The sequence below is a fragment of the Anolis carolinensis genome, unplaced genomic scaffold, assembly GCF_035594765.1.
Source record: "Anolis carolinensis isolate JA03-04 unplaced genomic scaffold, rAnoCar3.1.pri scaffold_7, whole genome shotgun sequence".
Taxonomy (NCBI): domain Eukaryota; kingdom Metazoa; phylum Chordata; class Lepidosauria; order Squamata; family Dactyloidae; genus Anolis; species Anolis carolinensis.
Window position 1 is genome coordinate 36,466,057 of NW_026943818.1, and position 20,199 is coordinate 36,486,255.

General features: G+C 42.3%; 1 protein-coding gene and 1 long non-coding RNA gene across 2 annotated transcripts in view; one reads left to right on the plus strand and one right to left on the minus strand.

Moving 5' to 3' along the window:
* Positions 1-20,199, plus strand: part of ptprs (protein tyrosine phosphatase receptor type S) — a 240,208-nt gene that overhangs the window by 139,298 nt on the left and 80,711 nt on the right. The window contains exons 8-9 of the mRNA XM_062960704.1: positions 14,443-14,712; positions 18,437-19,018. Of these exons, the coding sequence (XP_062816774.1) occupies positions 14,443-14,712; positions 18,437-19,018 (852 nt within the window). The remainder of the gene's footprint in view (positions 1-14,442; positions 14,713-18,436; positions 19,019-20,199) is intronic.
* Positions 321-11,273, minus strand: LOC134293353 (uncharacterized). Its single transcript, XR_010000323.1, has 2 exons — positions 6,013-11,273; positions 321-3,964 (listed from the first exon to the last, which is right to left on the minus strand). It is a non-coding gene; the product is annotated as an uncharacterized LOC134293353 (long non-coding RNA).

Below are 20,199 nucleotides of genomic sequence, written 5' to 3' on the forward strand. Positions count from 1 at the left end.
TTTTTTTTCCAATTTCCATTTTTTTGTTTTTGGGTTCTTTTTCGTTTTCTCTCTTTTTTTTCCTTTTTTCTTCTTTTCCTCCTTCCCCTTCGTCGTCGGTTTCGACATGGTTGTGTATGCCGTGCTGTAATTTTTAATTCCAAATTGCATTGTGGAGAAAGAAAAAAAAAAGCCAGTGTTCCTGCTCCCCCAACCCGCCCGCCTTTGAATCTACTCCCTTTTCCCCGTCCGTTTGACCTGTAAACGATAAAATATCTCCAAACCAGAGGAATGAAATCACACAGTTCTAATTTCTGTGGGGAGAGGGAGGTTCAGTGAGAGAGGTTGTAAGAATCGGAGGTAGATTCATGGCTAAATAATTTGATTTTTTTTAAGTTATTTACTTATTTATTTACATTATTTTTATTATTTGTTTTTTTAAACAATTTTATTAAAGGTTTTCAAACTACTTGTACATCGAAAGAGGGGGAACAATATTTATAGGAAAGTTTGAAAAAGATGAGTAAAAGACCAGAAAAAAAAATTAGAAAAAAAACCCCAAAATAAACAAATTGAACTTCCGTTCAGCCCTTGTTTCTGTATGAGTTTCTTTTGATCTGCTTCTTTTATCTTTATTTATTTATTTATTTATTTATTTACATTATTATTATTTTTTATGATTTTATTAAAGGTTTTCAAACTACTTGTACATTGAAAGAGGGGGAACAATATTTATAGGAAAGTTTTAAAAAGATGAGTAAAAGACCAGGAAAAAAATTAAGAAAAAAACAACAAAAACAAATTGAACTTCCGTTCAGCCCTTGTTCCTGTATGAGTTTCTTTTGATCTGCTTCTTTTATCTTCTCTCCCGTTTATTTTAAAAAAAAAATCCTTCAGTTCTATCGATTCTTCAAGGATTGTACTTTAAATTCATATACTCTTCCACTACCGACCAGTCCGTCTTCTTTATACCCTTGTCAGTGTTTTTTTTTTTCAAATAGTATGTTAATTGGTCCATGTCTTTTATCTCCAATACCTTTTTTAACCAGTCTTCTCTATCTGGTATCTTCTCTAACTTCCACATCTTGGCAAAAACCATCCTTGCTGCCGTTGACAAAAATATGATTAATTTTTCTTTATTAATATCGTGAAAAATGTCTTTATCCAAAATGCCCAGAAGGTATTTTTATTTTTATTTATTTATTTATTTACATTTATATCCCGCCCTTCTCACCCCGAAGGGGACTCAGAGCGGCTTACAAATTAAATTTACATACAATATTACATTATTAGCGTAGTACCATTTATATATATAAAAGGGTAATGAAATTTCGGCCTAGGACAAAACAACAAAACTACACATCCCAGAAACACTCAACTTGGCAGCACAACCCATCATCCATGCCTCTACGTTCATACAACAAAAAGAAAAGAAAAATAAAGTCCTAATTAGAGGGAGAGGAAGAATTGTTTTTATCCAATTGCTGCCAGTTCAAAGGCTAAGCTCCGCCCACTTGGTCTCCTAGCAACCCACGCAGCCCAGGGGACAGGCAGAGTTAAGCCTCACTTAGGCCTCTTCCACACTGCTGATAAAATACAGATTATCTGATTTGAACTGGATTATATTGCAGTGTAGACTGAAGGCCCTTCCACACAGTTATATAACCCATTTATAATCTTATATTATCTGCTTTGAACTGAATTATCCTGACTCCACACTGCCATATAATCCACTTCAGTGTGCAGTCAGACACAACTGGACTTAATGTACCCCTTACCTTAACTACCACCAATTCCTCAATACTTTATTTCCCATACCACCATACTTCGCCACAGCAATGCGTGGCTGGGCACAGCTAGTACTGGCCATAAATTACTATATTGTACTATATCAATATATTGTAATATTATTAGATTTTTCTTCAAGGGATGGAGAACCAAAGGTATAGATCTTCGAATCCAGCTGTTAGGCACCTGAATTAGATTTATAGCCAAATATATCAGTTTTTTTTTCAAAACCTTTCAAGGAATAGAGAACCAAATGTATGGACCTTTGGATCCAGCTCTTAGGAATTTGAGGAGGATTTATAGCCAAATAAATCTGATTTTAGGAATCGGAGGTAGATTAATGGCCACATAAATTGGATTTCTTTCCAATACATTTCAGGAGATGGAGAACCAATCGCACAAATCCAGCTTTTAGGAATCTGAGGTTGATGTATAGCCAAATATTTATTTATTTATTTACTAACTACATTCATATCCCACCCTTCTCACCCCGAAGGGGACTCAGAGCAACTTACAAATTAAATTTACATACAATATTATATTACCATAGCACAATACTGGCATTAAATTACTATAGTGTACTAGATCAATATATTGTATTATCTATATATATAAAAGGGTAATGAAATTTCGGCCTAGGACAAAACAACAAAACTACACATCCCAGAAACACTAAACTTGGCAGCACAACCAACAATCCATGCCTCTACGTTCATACAACAAAAAGCTTCAGCTACTCCAGAAATCGGCCAGGCTTTGAAACTGCAAGGCTATTCACTGCTATTCCACCTGGCCAACAAAGGATTCCCATAAGCCACAGCAACGCGTGGCCGGGCGAAGCTAGTTATACAATATTACAACAAATACTGTTGTACTCCAGGCCTGGAAACACCCAGTCCAGGAATATAAACAGTTTATTGTAAAAACAGATAAAAAGCAAATAGAAAATTACATACAGGAAGGAAGGTATATAATCCAAAAAAAGTTTAGTAAAAGGTGAGAACCAAACAATAATCCAAATGTTTCATAACATTCCAAAGATGACAGTCCAAGAACAGCCAGGAAATCACAGATTCAGGAAGATATAACTAATAAGACTTGAGCAGGAATACATGAACAGAAACATAGAAAACTTCCAGGATATATTAAATCCAAAATTATAGCTTGACTTGAACCATGAACAAGAGAAGTCAGGCTTAGCTTCTCACTCTAACACAATGTTGCCTGAACTGAACTTAAAGTAAACAACTTGTTTAATAGCCATCCATGAAAGCATTACTTCTCCCGTGACGTCAGTGTATAGCCAAATAAATCTGATTTTTGGAATCTGAGGTCAATATATAGTATTCGCATAAGAAGAAAACGGCCAGGCTTTGAGACTGCAAGGCTATTCCACCTGGTCAACAAATGATTCCCATAAGCCACAGCAACGCGTGGCCGAGCACAGCTAGTGTATATATAGAGCCCAGCCATTTGCAAATCCTCTCTTCAGATAGCAATGGGTTATCGACCGAAAGAAAGGGAAATACAGGAAATTAAAGCTGTGTGATTTGGAGTTTTGTTTGTTTTCTTTATTCATTTGAGAAATCCGGTGCAACTTTTGACAGCGACTTGTCTCATTTGTCATGATTATTTTCTCTCTCTCTCTCGCTCTTTCTCTTTCTCTTTCCTCCTCTTTCCTCCTTCTTGCCTTCCTTCCTTCCTCCTTTCTCTCTCTCTCTCTCTGTCTGCCTTTCTCTGAAAGACGGAGAGGTTCCCACCATCTTCTACGATTTCCATTCCTTTTCGCAAAACTATGGAGCCGTATTGATTTGAGGAACAAATCATGGCGGAGAGGAAGCCACCAGAAAACAGACTGGGTTGCCTCCGACTATCCCAGTTTGAGAGGGACAGTCCCAGTTTGGCTGCTACTAAAATGTCCCAGTTTCTGTGTCGTCCTCCCGCTTTCGTCCTCAGCATATTCCAACGAGTTCAGAAATGCAGAGATAATTTGCATTCAGTCAACTCAATGTGTCCCTCCATTCAGTCAACTCAGCATCTTGCCTTTTCTCCAGGCTTCGGCCTCTTCCTTCCTTGGGAACGGCCACCATCTTGGAAGTTGCGTCCTTGCCTCTATCTTCTGCAATAAGGCTTTGCATTGGGTGCCCAGAGCTAGAAGCAGTTCTCTGTTGGCCAGCCTTGCTTTTATGGACGGAGTCTGGAAACATAGAGAAGTATTTGGCCATTCAGACCACAGGCTTGGTTATTTCACCAGTTCCATTGCATGTTGTGCAACAGGGATGGTCCTGGACACAGTTCCAAAATAGACCAGCGAGTCCAGAAAATGCTATTTTTTTTGTAACCTCGCTAGGAATTTCTAAGCTCCTCCAGAATGAAGATAGAGCTACGTTGTAGAACTTATAGATCCTTGGAGAGATCTTTAGGAATCTCAAGCTCCTCCAGAACAAGGATAGAACTGTGTTGGAGGACCTAGAGATCCCTAGAGAGATCTTTAGGAATCTCAAGCTCCTCCAGAACGAGGATAGAGCCATGTCAGAGGACCTAGAAAGATTTTTAGGAATCTCAAGCTCCTCCAGAATGAAGATAGAACCATGTTGGGGGACCTAGAGGTCCATAGAGAGATCTTTAGGAATCTCAAGCTCCTCCAGAATGAAGATAGAGCCATGTTGGAGGATCTAGAGATCTCTAGAAAGATCTTTAGGAATTTCAAGCTCCTCCAGAACGAGGATAGAGCCATGTTGGAGGACCCAGAGATCCTTGGAGAGATCTTTAGGAATCTCAAGTTCCTCCAGAACAAGGATAGAGCCACATCGGAGCACTTAGAGAGATCTTTAGGAATCTCAAGCTCCTCCAGAATGAAGATAGAGCCATGTTGGAGGATCTAGAGATCCATAGAAAGATCTTTAGGAATCTCAAGCTTCTCCAGAACAAGGATAGGGCCACACTGGAGGACCAAGAGATCCCTAGAGAGATCTTTCGGAATCTCAAGCTCCTGCAGAACGTGGATAAAGCCACGCCGGAGGACCTAGAGAGATCTTTAGGCATCTCAAGCTCCTCCAGGACGAGGATAGAGCCACGTTGGAGGACCTAGAGATTCCTAGAGAGAGCATTTTCTTTCAAATCTATGAATAATCCAATCCGCCATAGTCAGGACAGCAAATGGGGGTGGAAGGCTTCATATCCCATCCTATACGAGAAAGAATATCTCATGGAAGACATCAGCCCTCCCTGTGTGCTCTGCGTTCTGTCCCTTCTGCTTCCCCCTTTTAGACTTTCGAACAATATACTTTATTTATATTCCACTCCATCTCCCTAAGGGAACTCAGAGCAGAATTCAATGTTGTTATACAATTGACAGAGACAGACAGTACATAAACAGAGGCAAGGCTTCCCTCTTTTCATCTTTGGCATCTGGCTGTGCTCGACTCGGCCATGGAGAGGTGCTGTTGTTTCATTTTCCACACCAAGGAGCCTGTCATCCATGGTTGCCTTCCCTGGTCAGATTTTTGCCGGCATGTTTTTTCCGGGCGCCTTTGCCCTCCCCGCCAAAGCGGTACCGATTTATCTACTTACATTTTTGTTTTCGAACTGCTAGGTGAGCAGAAGCAGGGCGGACGGAGGGTGCTCACCCCAACCCGGGCTTGAACTGCCAACTTTCTGGTCGGCAGGATCTTCTATAGTAGGCGGTTTGACCTGCTGTTTGGGGGCACTTTGAAAACTGCTAAAATCTCAGGGCTATGTTGGGGAAGTTGACTCCCCACAAGGAGAGCCTTCATTGAGAAAGGAGCCCATAAAATGCAAGGAAAACCTTTCCAGGTGCATTGTATGCATGTGTATATGTATATGTATACGTATACATATACATATATAGAACCGGGCCAAGGTCATTTTCAAGTTTAAACGAACAGAATTCCCCCCCCCCACAAATCCCCCCCACAATCACTGAAATTTTTTTTTTAAACCCAGTCGCCGCCACGGCACCCCGGGAAGGCCGTAGCGGTAGCCTAGGAAGCCCAAGACGGGCGAGGCGCCCTCTCCGCCCACTGCGCATGCGCTGTGCGGCCGCTTGGCGCATGTGCAGTGGGCGGGGCACCAGAGGCCCCGGTGGCAGGTAAGAGACCTTCCTGCCTCCATGGCCACGGCCTGGGCGGAGGAGCCTCGACAGCGCCCCGTAGGCGATGGCGCCTTAAGCAGGCGCATAAATCGCCTTACGGTTGAACCGCCTCTGCACATATACATACTTACATTGTTGTTTTCGAACTGCTAGGTAGGCAGAAGCTGGGCTGATGGCAGGAGCTCACCCCGACCCGGTCTTGAACGGCCAACCTTCCTCTTTTCTCTCCTGCAGTGAGCTCTGGAACTTGGGAACCAAAGGGCAAAACGAGTTTGGAAAAGGTTCCTCTATATCTCCTTCCATTGAGAGAGAGAACGAAAGAGAGAGAGAGAGAAAGAAAGAGAGAGAATATGGTTCCAGGGTTAAGTGGAGACCCAATGCTGTTTCGGTCTATTTTTGAACATCTTTTTTTTTTTTTTTGCAAACAATATTGAAAAACGTACCGGAATTAACACTCTGTTTCTGCAGAAGGATTTCTCAAGAGTCGCAGGGAACCCGGGTCGGACCGCGTTGTGACAAAAAAAACAAAAAAAAAAGGGTGCTCTGCAGGAACACTGTGCTATTGTGGTTTTGAAAACTTCTGCCTGCTTATGTCTTCTTATATGCCTTTTCCTTTTTTTTCTTTTTCTTTTTTTTGCATCGCTGTTCTTTTTTGTTTTTAGAAGGGAAAATTTTAGATTACACCTCGTCACATTCTTTATTTTAAGAAACGCTGGGTCTGAAATTACCAGGTTGGCACCGGGCCGCTGGGAATCCAATTGGAGTTTTGAAACGATCCATCAGGCAGAATATATATATATATATATATATATGTATTTAAAAAGACAGGAGCGTATATGCCAAACGGGAAAAAAATAGCTAGTTTTGGGGCAATTTGTCCTGTTAAAACGACCCGAGGGGGTCTAATTGTCTTGATTTCGTAAATTCGGATGCTGGCGGTGAAGTCGGTTCTGTGACAAAAGGAGAGGACAAAAAGCGAAAGGGAGAAACAGAATAAAATATTCCTCCCCAATCCGCTCGACTCTACCGCGATGGACAGAGAGGTGTAATCTAATCTTCGCGGCAAATGTAATGAGGCTGCACATTATTTTGGCTCCCCATTTGTCCTCCTCCCTCCCCTCCTCATTTTGGAGCCAGACGGACACGGACTCCTGTCTCGCCAAAATGCCAATAATGTCCGCCTTCTCACCTCATTCGGAGCAGCGGCTTGCCGGGTGTCCAAATGTTTTTTCTAACACCATTTGGTTTTCTGTTTGGTGCTTTCAACTGGTCACTTCACCCTTCCTTTATTATTATTATTATTATTACTCATTGATTTCAGTTGTATTATTTCAACGACAACAAAAAAACAAACTCCAAACGATCCCCCCTTCCTTCTGTTTTACCTTTTCTCTTTTTCCCGTTCGTTTCGTTCTTGCTTTCCTCTCACCCCACGATCCCGTTCTCCCCGCAGTCTCCTTTTCTACGTCGGCTTTTCCTTGTGAATCGGAGTTTGACGGGACCGAGTACACCCCCAAAATGGATTGTTTTGCCCCTCCGCTGCCAACACTTATTATTTACTTTTTTACAGTATTTATATTCCGCCCGTCTCACCCCAAAGGGGACTCAGAGCGGATCACAGAACGTACATACACAGCAAACATTCAATGCCGTTTTATACAGACAGTTGTACATAGAAGGAGGTATATATAGGCTTTCCCCGTCTTCCGGCATCTCGGAGGCTTGATTCATTCGCTCTATCTCCCTCTTCGTAAGTCTTCCTTTTTTGGTCTAATCACTAGCATTTTTCTGGTATTCCTTAAAATACCTCCCCCGGTTTTAAGTGATACCTATTTATCTATACACATTTTTTGCTTTCGAACCACTAGGTTGGCGGAAGCTGGGCTAAAGGCCAGGAGCTCACCCTGACCCAGGCTTCGAACTGTCAACCTTGGATTGACAGTTTGTGGTTTAACCTAAAGCCTGGTCCCGACTTCCCTTTCTTTTTACCCCCTCTCCCCAAAACTAACAGCTAAAATACTCTTAAGGAAAATCAATGGGGAGGAAATGGATTTGATGGGTCCACCGAGTTTTCTTTCCAGCCGAAGTGAGGGCAGAAGGACCCGCCATCCTCCTGCAACCAGGTCTGTGAGACGCTTTTCGTTCCTCCTCTCCTTTCCCGTCAACAAGACGGATGCTTCTAGTATTTGTAAGTAAAACTAAAAGTCCCGTCATCCCTACCTGGCCCTCTTCTACCTGGTTGCTCCCATTTGAACAGGACAGTGAACCCACTGTAGGTTTGAGTAGAAGCTTTAGAGATGCTCTCCAAGGGGTTCTCCAATAGACCGACCACCTTGGATGGTTCTTCTCAAGTTTTGGTGGTTCCTATTTCCACTGTAGAACCTTTGTAGAACCTTGAGTAGAAGCTTTAGAGATGCTCTCCAAGGGGTTCCCCAATAGATCCGGCACCTTGGATGGTTCTTCTCAAGCTGGGGTAGTTCCCATTTGAATGAGACAGCGAACCCACTGTAGGTTTGAATAGAAGCTTTAGAGATGCTCTCCAAGGGGTTCTCCAATAGATCCTGCACCTTGGATGGTTCTTCTCAAGCTGGGGTGGTTCCACTGTAGGTTTGAGTAGAAGCTTTAGAGATGCTCTCCAAGGGGTTCCCCAATAGATCCGGCACCTTGGATGGTTCTTCTCAAGCTGGGGTGGTTCCACTGTAGGTTTGAGTAGAAACTTTAGAGAATGCTTTCCAAGGGGTTCTCCAATAGACCCAGCACCTTGGATGGTTCTTCTCAAGCTGGGGTGGTTCCACTGTAGGTTTGAGTAGATGCTTTAGAGATGCTCTCCAAGGGGTTCTCCAATAGATCCAGCACCTTGGATGGTTCTTCTGAAGCTGGGGTGGTTCCACTGTAAGTTTGAGTAGATGCTTTAGATATGCTCTCCAAGGGGTTCTCCAATAGACCCAGCACCTTGGATGGTTCTTCTCAAGCTGGGGTGGTTCCACTGTAGGTTTGAGTAGATGCTTTAGAGATGCTCTCCAAGGGGTTCTCCAATAGATCCGGCACCTTGGATGGTTCTTCTGAAGCTGGGGTGGTTCCACTGTAAGTTTGAGTAGATGCTTTAGAAATGCTCTCCAAGGAGTTCTCCAATAGACCCAGCCCCTTGGATGGTTCTTCTGAAGCTGGGGTGGTTCCACTGTAGGTTTGAGTAGAGGCTTTAGAGGCGCTCTCCAAGGGGTTCTCCAATAGATCCGGCACCTTGGATGGTTCTTCTCAAGCTGGGGAGGTTCCCATTTGCATGAGACAGCGAACCCACTGTAGGTTTGAGTAGAGCAGTGGTTCTCAACCTGTGGTCCCCAGATGTTTTTTGCCTACAACTCCCAGAAATCCCAGCCAGTTTATGAGCTGTTAGGATTTCTGGGAGTTGAAGGCCAAAAACATCTGGAGACTCCAGGTTGAGAACCACTGGAGTAGAGGCTTTAGAGGTGCTCTCCAAGGGGTTCTCCAATAGACCCAGCTCCTTGGATGGTTCTTCCCAAGCTGGGGTGGTTCCCATTTGAATGAGACATCAAATCCACTGTAGGTTTGAGTAGAGGCTTTAGAGGCGCTCTCCAAGGAGTTATCCAATAGACCCAGCTCCTTGGATGGTTCTTCTCAAGCTGGGGTGGTTCCCATTTGAATGAGACATCAAATCCACTGTAGGTTTGAGTAGAGGCTTTAGAAATGCTCTCTAAGGAGTTATCCAATAGACCAAGCACCTTGGATGGTTCTTCTCAAGCTGGGGTGGTTCCCATTTGAATGAGACAGCGAATCCACTGTAGGTTTGAGTATAAGCTTTAGAGGTGCTCTCCAAGGGTTCCTCCAATAGACCCAGCACCTTGGATGGTTCTTCCCAAGTTTGGGTGGTTCACATTTCCACTGTAGGTTTGAGTAGAGGCTTTAGAGGAGCTCTCCAAGGGATTCTCCAATAGACCCAACACCTTGGATGGTTCTTCTCCAAGGGTTCCTCCAATAGACCCAGCACCTTGGATGGTTCTTCTCAAGTTTGGGTGGTTCCCCTTTCTACTGTAGTAGAGGCTTTAGATGCTCTCTCCAAGGGTTCCTCCAATAGACCCACCACCTTGGATGGTTCTTCTCCAAGGGTTGCTCCAATAGACCCACCACCTTGGATGGTTCTTCTCAAGCTGGAATGGTCATAGCCCACCATCCCTAGACCCTGTAGCCCCTTCTAATTCTCAAACATCGCCATTCTTCCCCAAAAACTTTCAATGTTGACCATAGAGTCTCACTGGAAGACCTAGATATTCCTAGAGAGGGTCCATTATCATCTCCAAGCTTATCAATCCCACTGGAGCTCCCTTCAGACTCCGATTCACATAACTGTCCCAGTTTGAACTATGATTTACCCAGTTGTATTCCACCTGTTCTTTCTTTCCTTCCTTCCCCTCTTTCCGCCATCTCTTCCCTTGTCTCCACCCTCAATCTTTTTGTTTGCATCACATCCCTCCCTGCCTTTGGTTTGCCCTTTGAAAACGGCCCTCTGAGCATTTCCTTCTCTCCTTTTCCTCGTTCCTTCTCTCTCTTCCCAGGAACTTCATCCCTTCCCCATTCCTTCTCTCCCTTTTGGAAACCTCTGACTTGTTTGCATGCCTTCCTCTCCTTTTCGGTTGGTTTCCTCCTTCCGTTTCAAACACAACCGGCACTGTTTCTCCTGGTCCCTTCTATAGGTTGAGTGTTGAAATTGGGAGATTTTGGAATCCTTTCTTGGCCAAACAGGAAGCTATCAAAATTTTTGGCCGAGTTGGACTAAGGTTTACCAAAGAGTTGGGAAGGCGATGCTTTCATCGTCTTGCCAAATTCAAAGGAATGGTAAGCGCAAATATCGTTCGTAATGAGGTCTCCTTTGACCAGGCTTTGGGTTCACTCACAGCCAACTGCCACTTTGGGGCCAAAATTCCCAAATAAGTCTTTGTTTAAAAAAAAAACAATGGATCTACGCGGAACAGTGCTCAGCCTTTTTGTCTTCCCCTTTAAGATCTCAAAATGACATCCCGTCTCCTGTCAAACAGAACATCCCTGGTTGCTCTTTTCTTTTCTGTCTTTCCCCCTTTCCTCCTTTCCTTTTCCCTCCTTTTCCCTTTCCCTTTCCTTCCTTTTCCTTCTCCCTTCCTTTTCCCTCCTTTTTCCTTTTCTCTTTCCTTTCTCCTCCCTTCCTTTCCCTTCCCTTTCCTTCCTTTTTCCTCCTTTTCCCTTTCCCTTCGCTTTTCCTCCTTTTCCCTTTCCGTTCTTTTCCCTCCCTTCATTTTCCCTTTCCCTTCCCTTTCCTCCTTTTCCCTTTCCCTCCTTTTCCCTTTCCTTCCTTTTCCCTTTCCCTTTGCTTTCGCTCCTTTTCCTTTTCCTTCGTTTTCCCTTTCCCTTTGCTTTCCCTCCTTTTCCCTTTCCCTTCCCTTTCCCCTCCCTTCCTTTCTCTTCCCTTTCCCTCCCTTTCCCTTTCCCTCCTTTTCCCTTCCCTTCCCTCCTTTTCCCTCCTTTTCCCTTTCCCTCCTTTTCCCTTTCCCTCCTTTTCCCTTTCCCTCCTTTTCCCTTTCCCTCCTTTTCCTTTTCCCACCTTTTCCCTTCCCCTTTCTCTTTCCCCTTCCCTTCCCTCCTCTTGTGTTTCCACAACCTTGGTTTCCACTCCAGGTTCATGTTCATGTCCTTGGTTCCTCCCCTTCCTTCCCCTTCCTCCTTTTTAATTCTTATTAATTCTATTTTATTATTATCTTTCTCGTTATGGTTATGGTTATTCTGCCAGGGCTGTGATGTGCCAATGCTCAACTTCCCACATTGGTTCACATCGGCTAGAAAATATTAAAACAAAAGAGTATGCAGCATTTTTTTAACAGTGGGTTTCCCCTTACCCCTAACCCCTCTCTGTCTCTCTCTTTCTCTCTCTCTCTCTCTTTCTCCTTCTTCTCTTCCTTTTCCTTGTGGGCATTTGCTAGCGGCCCGCATCTCTATAACAAGTTCCAGTGCTCTGCATTCCTCTCCTTCCTCCTGTCTCTCCCTCCTTTCTCTCTCTTTCTCCGTCTCTTCTCTCTTCCTTCTTGCCTTCCCCGTCTCTCTCTTTTCTCTTGTTTTCCTCCTCTTTTGCATGATGTTTGTGATTTCTGAGAGCTGCATCTATCGATGGAATCATGTCAGATCTTTCCAAGAGGCTTCGTTAGGGTTGATATACCCGAAAACCACAAAAATTTGATTAGAGTTTCTCATCTTTCTCGTCTTCTTTCCGCTCCCCGACTTCTTGCCTCCGCTCCCTTCTCGTCCGTTTATTTCAGAGGGGCAGGGAATGGAGACACGACCCTCCTTTTTTTCAGGCTAAATATTGGCCACCTCCAGAAAACAAATCCATTTTTCCTACCTTCTTTCCTTCCTTTCCTTCTCTTTCCCTTAGAATCTTCTGGCTCTTTGCATCAACTCAGATTAGCCAAAAATTTACGTATTTATTTACTTATGGTATTTATATTCCACCCTTCTTTCTCACCCCGAAGGGGACCCAGGGCAGATCACAATGTACATATAAATAATAATAATAATAACTCAGATTAGCCAAAAATTTACGTATTTATTTACTTATGGTATTTATATTCCGCCCTTCTTTCTCACCCCGAAGGGGACCCAGGGCAGATCACAATGCACATAATAATAATAATAATAATAATAATAATAATAATAATAATAATAATAATCTATCTTGTTTGCTGTGTCATACAATATAATATTAATAATAATAATAATAATAATAATACATGTCAAACATTCGATGCCTTATGACATACAGACAGAGGTAGAGACAGATAGAGACCCAGGGCAGATCACAATGTACATAATAATAATAATAATAATAATAATAATAATAATAATAATAATAATAATAATAATGGCAAACATTCAATGCCATATGACATACAGACAGAGATAGAGACAGACAGAGACCCAGGGCAGATCACAATGTACATAATAATAATAATACATAATACATGCCATATGATATACAGACAGAGATAGAGATAGATAGAGAGACCCAGGGCAGATCACAATGTAAATAATAATAATAATAATAATAATAATAATAATAATAATAATAATAATAATAATAATAACAACAACAACAACAACAACAACAATACATAATAATAATAACACATAATAATACATGACAAACATTAAATGCCTTATGACATACAGACAGATATAGAGACAGATAGACCCAGGGCAGATCGCAATGTAAATAATAATAATAATAATAATAATAGAGGACTCTTACAAGTAAAACAAGAAGTCAAAGAAGAAGAACATGCCCTGGCAGAATATGTAAAGCAAAGTGAAGAACCTGCTCTGATTGAAGTAAAAAAATCAGAAACTCCTCAAAGCACAGCAGACAAAAAACCAGTACAAGAAAACCGCACTACAAACTAGAGCTGACAGCTGGCACAACAAAACATTGCATGGAAAGTTCCTTGACAAAATTGAAGGAAAAGCTGATAAGGAGAAGACCTGGCTCTGGCTCACGAATGGGACCCTGAAGAAGGAGACAGAAGGCCTGATCCTTGCAGCCCAGGAGCAAGACATCAGAACAAGGGCAATTCAGGCCAAGATCGAAAAATCAGCTGATGACCCAAAAAGTAGGCTGTGCAAGGAAACCCAACGAAACCATGGATCATATCCTCAGCTGCTGTAAGAAAATCGCACAGACAGACTACAAACAGAGACACAACTATGTGGCCCAAATGATTCATTTTAATCTCAATTACTATGTACAGCTCAATCTCCTCAAGGGACTCAGGGCGGTTTCCAATAGAATCGTGATGGGTCTGTGTGCCAGGTTTGGTCCGGATCCATGAATCCTGAGTGTAAGGATGTTCTCCTCCCTCTTTTTCATCCCTTCTTCCTTCCTCTTCCTCTTCTATATCTTTGCTTGTTTTTCATCCCTGGAGTGGGCCAATTTTGCCCCCAAAAGAAAGCAAAGGGATGGGGGCTTGTGTACAATTCTGTGGGGCCGGGAAGGGGCAGAACGACCCCCGACCCACACACGTGAACGGGTCCGGGTCTGGAAGCGCCACGCCACCTCGTTTTGTTTTTTTGCCCTTGTTCCAAAGATGAGAAATTGCTAATAAATTTTTGTGTCTTTATTTGTGCTGTGATGGGTCTATAAAATCGATCAATGGAACCCTGTTGCTATGAAAGACCGCTTTTATGTCTATATTCTATATCTTGTTTGTGACAGTAAACTTATTTTGAAGTTCTGTTTTTTTTTTGTTTTTTGGTTGGTTGTTTTTTTTTCTTAGTCTTCTGATAATTTTTAATTTCAGACTTTGGTTTTTCTTTTATTTGAATGAAGGAACAGCAAAGAATTGCGGCCCCATCTGTATTTAATATCTCTTTTGCTCTTCTTTCCTCCCTTATCTTTCTTTCTTTCTTCTCTTTTTTTTCCGTTTCTGTTTTTTTGTTTTTTGTTTTTTATCTTTCTCTCTCTTTTTTTTTATTTGTCTGTTCGTTTCCTTTTGTTTTTTTGTTACCTCTGTGCCTTTTGTCCGCAGTTCGCCGCGTGGCGCCCCGCTTCTCCATCCCGCCCTCCAGCCACGAGATCATGCCGGGCGGCAACGTCAACATCACCTGCGTGGCAGTGGGCTCGCCCATGCCGTACGTGAAGTGGATGCAGGGGGCCGAAGACCTGACTCCAGAGGACGACATGCCCGTCGGGCGCAATGTCCTCGAGCTGACAGACGTCAAGGACTCAGCCAACTATACCTGCGTGGCCATGTCCAGTCTGGGTGTCATCGAGGCCGTGGCCCAGATCACCGTCAAATGTAAGTGTTGACCCATTGGCTCTTGACCCCAGCACTTGCTCTGGTCGCCTTGAATCTCTTCTGCTTCAGATCCTTTCACAGAAAGGTATAAATCCTTGAGTTGGAAGGGACCCTGTAAAAGAGGGTAACCTAGAAGATCTCTGTGAGTCCAGCTGGGATTGGTTCCCGAAGTCTGAAACTTGGACTATCCAGTGACTTCAAACCACAATCACTCCTGTGATATACTATCACAGATTCTCTGTGCCTTTCCAGGACACAGACTACATTAAATAAGTCACCAAACTTATTTAAAACCGACTCAAAATGAACAATTGAGTCTCCTTGATCCCATCACCCTGGAATCAATCTTCCCTGTGCCTCATCAGAGCACAGACTGAGACTTCACTTTTAAAAACCTCTTCACTCCTCCTCCACTCGGCAGATGCGTCTCACACCTACCAAACCAAACCACAGGCACATAGTTAAACACAACAAACATGAATACAAAACTCATACTTCATTACAGACCCCACAAACCAGAGATTCTGAAGAACCCTGGTTTGTGGTCCGTGAGTCTGTTAGGCAGTCCTCAAGTTACAGGCAAGATATGAGGGTTGAATGAAAAGTAATGCCTCCACCTTCGTTACTTGGGTTTGGGTGGGAATCTATCTATATCTATATCTATCTATATAATAAAAGTGAATGTTTGTATGCGGGTATGTATGTATGCAAGTATGTGGCAGCTTTCTGATTGGCCGCCACTTTCACAGGCCACTGTGATCGCCAGGAATGACGGACCTGGCCCAAACTTGATACACTTAACCCCCATGATGCACTTTCCGTCCTGGGGCCATTTGGGGGATGATGGAATGCATATGATGGGATTTGTAGTACTTTCAATAGCTTCTACTCTCACAGAAGACTGCAATGCCCACCAGTGACGGAACTAGACCAAACTCGGCACACAGAACCCCAATGACCCGCTTTACGTCCTGGTGCAGATTGGGGGAGGACATACCTAGGATGATGGGACTTGCAGTACCTTCACACACTTACTCAGACCACTGCAATTGACCACTGCAATTGACACGAATTACACAATTGGACCACACTTGGCACACATATCCCAAATAACTAGAGGAGAGTCTACTGAACAAGCATACCAGTACTGCCATATGTTGATGAGTTACGAAGGTGGAGGCATTACTTTTCATTCAACCCTCGTATATTCCTGGGCACTGGCTGCAATGGGAGAAAGAACCAAAGAACTGGCGTTCCTGGCAAGTGTACAGGGATTCACCCAGGAGACTTAGGAAACCCTGCCCCATAACAACAATCATTAACCTATTTTTAAAAAATCAGATGAAAACACGCTACCATCTGTTCCGTGTCTCACCTAACTCGCAGCGAATGGGCCGGCACCAAGAGCCATTAGAGCTGATGGGCCGGCTGTTTGGGAGAACAGCTGAGAGGCTTCCCAGCCTAGTTAGGCACGCTTTATTACCCTCCTTAAACTGCTCCATCAAAAGGCAAAGTCTTCCAGCTCAGCATCTGGAATCATTAATGCGAGCTGGGAATTTTTTTAAAAAAACAACCACACAACAACAGCAGCGACAACACTTGGTTGCTCTTTAAACCTAGCAGCATCTTTTAAAGAGACAGGCGGAGAGTAGTTTGGGAAACAGCCCAAAGAGTTCTTTGTACACCTCTGGGACCTACTTTGCTCAATATACCGAAGCCGAGTTTTTCAGCCCTTATTTATGAGTTGAAAAAGCCTCCTCCGGCTTATAATCGGGTCAAAGTCAAGGCCGTGTTGCTTGCAATATGTGATCTATTTCTCTCTTCTCCTCCCTTATCAGTGTGTTTTCTTTTGCAATATGGGATCTATTTCTCTCTTCTCCTCCCTTATCAGTGTGTTTTCTTTTGCAAAGCCTCCCTCGCTCTTAATCAAGGGGATGCTTTGAAAAGACAAAGATGCCCTTGCAAGTCAGGAAGAAGAAATATATATATTCATTAATCTTATGAAAGCATTTCCCCCTGAAATATTTGTTAAACTCTCCTACAGATATATAAGTATTAACCCCTTGCAAGCTTTTGCAATCTCTGTGTACCTTTATATGTGTATCTATATACATTAATTTCATATATGAATTTCCCCTCATATGTTTGCAGGTCTTTGCGAATCCTTTATACATATAGATCCATGTACCTGTGTATCTGTAGCCATACATATACATTATTTTTATATATGAATTTACCCTCATATGTTTGCAGGTCTTTGCAAATCCTTCATACATATAGATCCATGTACCTGTGTATCTGTAGCCATACATATACATTATTTTTATATATGAATTTACCCTCATATGTTTGCAAGTCTCTGCAAATCCTATATAGATATAATTTTCTATATAAAGAGAGATGTCTGGATAGATATTAATATATTCTTACCTACCTATATATAGGGCTTGCAAATATTACAGGGGGAAATGAACACACAAATATATATAGACATGTCTAGATCGATATGAATATATATAATATATAGGGCTTGCAAATACTGTAGGGGAAATGCACACACACACAGGAGATTTGCAAACATTTCGGGGGGAAATGCATATGTGAAATTAGTATCTATAACTATAGATCTATATCGAGCTCTGCATTGTTTACATAAGCATTGAACATTTGCCTGTTACTGTGTTGGAAGCTGGCCTGAGTCCCCATGGGGAGATAGGGAGGGATCCAAATGAAGTTTTATTATTATTATTATCATTATTATTATTATTATTATTATTATTAGGTTATTGTTGATACCATATTGTTTTTGTTGCCCCTACTTTTCTTTGAAATACGGTTAATATTCAAAAACATTTAACCTACTGATGCCTCGATTCATGAAATTTTATTGGTATATATTTTTATTTTGAAATTTACCCGTAGCTGTTGCATTTCCCACCCTTGGCTTATACTCGAGTCAATAAGTTATCCCAGTTTTTTGTGGTAAAATTAGGTGCCTCAGCTTATATTCGGGTCGGCTTATACTCGAGTATATACGGTACTTGATATGCCCAAATTTTAATACTTGTGGGTTTGGGGGGAAATTGCCATTGACTTTGGGGGGTGTCGGCAGTCCCAAAGTTCAGTCAGTTCAACCTTGAAGATTATAAAAGGTTTATTTACAATAATAATGACATTTCCTAATAGTAAATAACTGAGTTCTAGTTACTCTATAACTCCATCTCTTCTAAGGTTTCAGAGAGAGGGAAAAAATTGCAATCACTACATTTCTTCTGACACACAAGCAAAGATAATCATAGCACATATCAAGATGTAAAAGTAGAAGAGACGGAGTTATAGAGTAGCTAGGACCCAGTTATTTACTATTAATAAATGTAGTTATTGTTATTATTTTTTGTAAATAAACCTTTTGTAATCTTCAAGACTGAACTCTGCATATTTGCCTCCTAAGACCTACATTTCTTACAGCCACATCACACGGACTGGGTTCACAGCCTGGGACTGGGCCCATAACCCTTGGGAATTTTCTGTGTTAGGGAAAAACTATAGCAGAGCGTCCAAAATCCAAACACCAAAGACATAGATATCGATCAATCATTGGTGTATACACATTGAGCAACATTTCTCTTGACGTTTCACCTGCATCTGTGGCTGGCATCTTCAGATCTAATGTTACAACAAGAGACTTGTATTCAATCCTGTGCTTTCTAATGCTTTTTCTCAGCGCTCCCGAAGGCTCCGGGAACACCCCTTGTCACCGAAGTGACGGCCACGAGCATCACCATCACCTGGGATTCGGGGAATCCAGACCCGGTGTCCTATTACGTGATCGAGTACAAGTCGAAGAGCCAGGACGGGCCCTACCAGATCAAGGAGGACATCACCACCACGCGCTACAGCATCGGGGGGCTCAGCCCCAACTCGGAGTACGAGATCTGGGTGTCGGCGGTGAACACCATCGGGCAGGGGCCGCACAGTGAGTCAGTGGTGACGCGGACCGGGGAGCAGGCGCCTGCCAGTGCCCCCCGCAACGTCCAGGCCCGGATGCTGAGCGCCTCGACCATGATCATCCAGTGGGAGGAGCCCGTGGAGCCCAATGGCCAGATCCGGGGCTACCGGGTCTACTACACCATGGAGCCCGACCAGCCCGTCAGCAACTGGCAGAAGCACAACGTGGATGACAGCCTCCTGACCACTGTCAGCAGCCTCCTGGAGCATGAGACCTACACGGTACGGGTGCTGGCCTTCACCTCCGTCGGGGACGGGCCACTCTCGGACCCCATCCAAGTCAAGACGCAGCAAGGAGGTAAATTTCCTTTGGGTTGTATTCTGTTGGCGGATCGATAGGCTAGCTCACTTCCAAAGTGGGGGAGTCAGCTCAAAAAAAAAAATTATTATTATTAATATCAACAACTACTACTACTATTGTACCCCGCCCCCATCTTCCTGAAGGGATTCGGATGGCTTACATTGGGCCAAGCCCGGATATTTACAATAAACAAAATAAAAACACATCATAATAAAATACAAAATTAAACACATTTGCATATTAAATTAAAATTAAAGTATTTGCTACCAAGTGTTACGATTGACAGCCGGATGGACACATTTCCTGGTAGTACATCCATCGCAACACACGGTGAATGTTTCAAATTATAAAATATTACTGATATATAATTAAACATCCATACATAATATTATTAACTTTAATACAGTAGAGTCTCACTTATCCAACATAAACGGGCCGGCGGAACGTTGGATAGGCGAATATGTTGGATAATAAGGAGAGATTAAGGAAAAGCCAATTAAACATTAAATTAGGTTATGATTTTACAAACTAAGTACCAAAACATCATGTTATACAACAAATTTGACAGAAAAAGTACTTCAATACGCAGTAATGCTATGTAGTAATTACTGTATTTATGAATTTGGCACCAAAATATCACAATCCATTGAAAACATTGACTACAAAAATGCGTTGGATAATCCATAACATTGGATAAGCGAGTGTTGGATAAGTGGAACTCTACTGTACATTCATCGCAACACACAGTGAATGTTTTGAATGATAAAATATTAATACTGATATATAATTAAGCATCCATACATGATATTATTAACATTAATACTTAAAATAATTGCTGGTAGTACATCCATTGCAACACATGATGGAGGGATTGAATTATAAAATGTTAATATAAATATATAATTAAATGTCCATAAATAATATCATTAATATTAATACTTGAAATACATGATAAATGTATATTATAATTAAGTATTTGGGGGCACCTTTGGATGAGCAGTAAATGCCTATGTAAACAAATGAACTCAAGACTTATGGTTGAATGAGTAATCAGGAGTACAGACACAAAACATGAATGATGTGTGCACCCAATACATGAAAAAGTGAGACACCCCACCCCCCAGAAATAAGTTTTAGAACAAAATATAACGCAAGACTCTGTCTTATTTTCGGGGGAA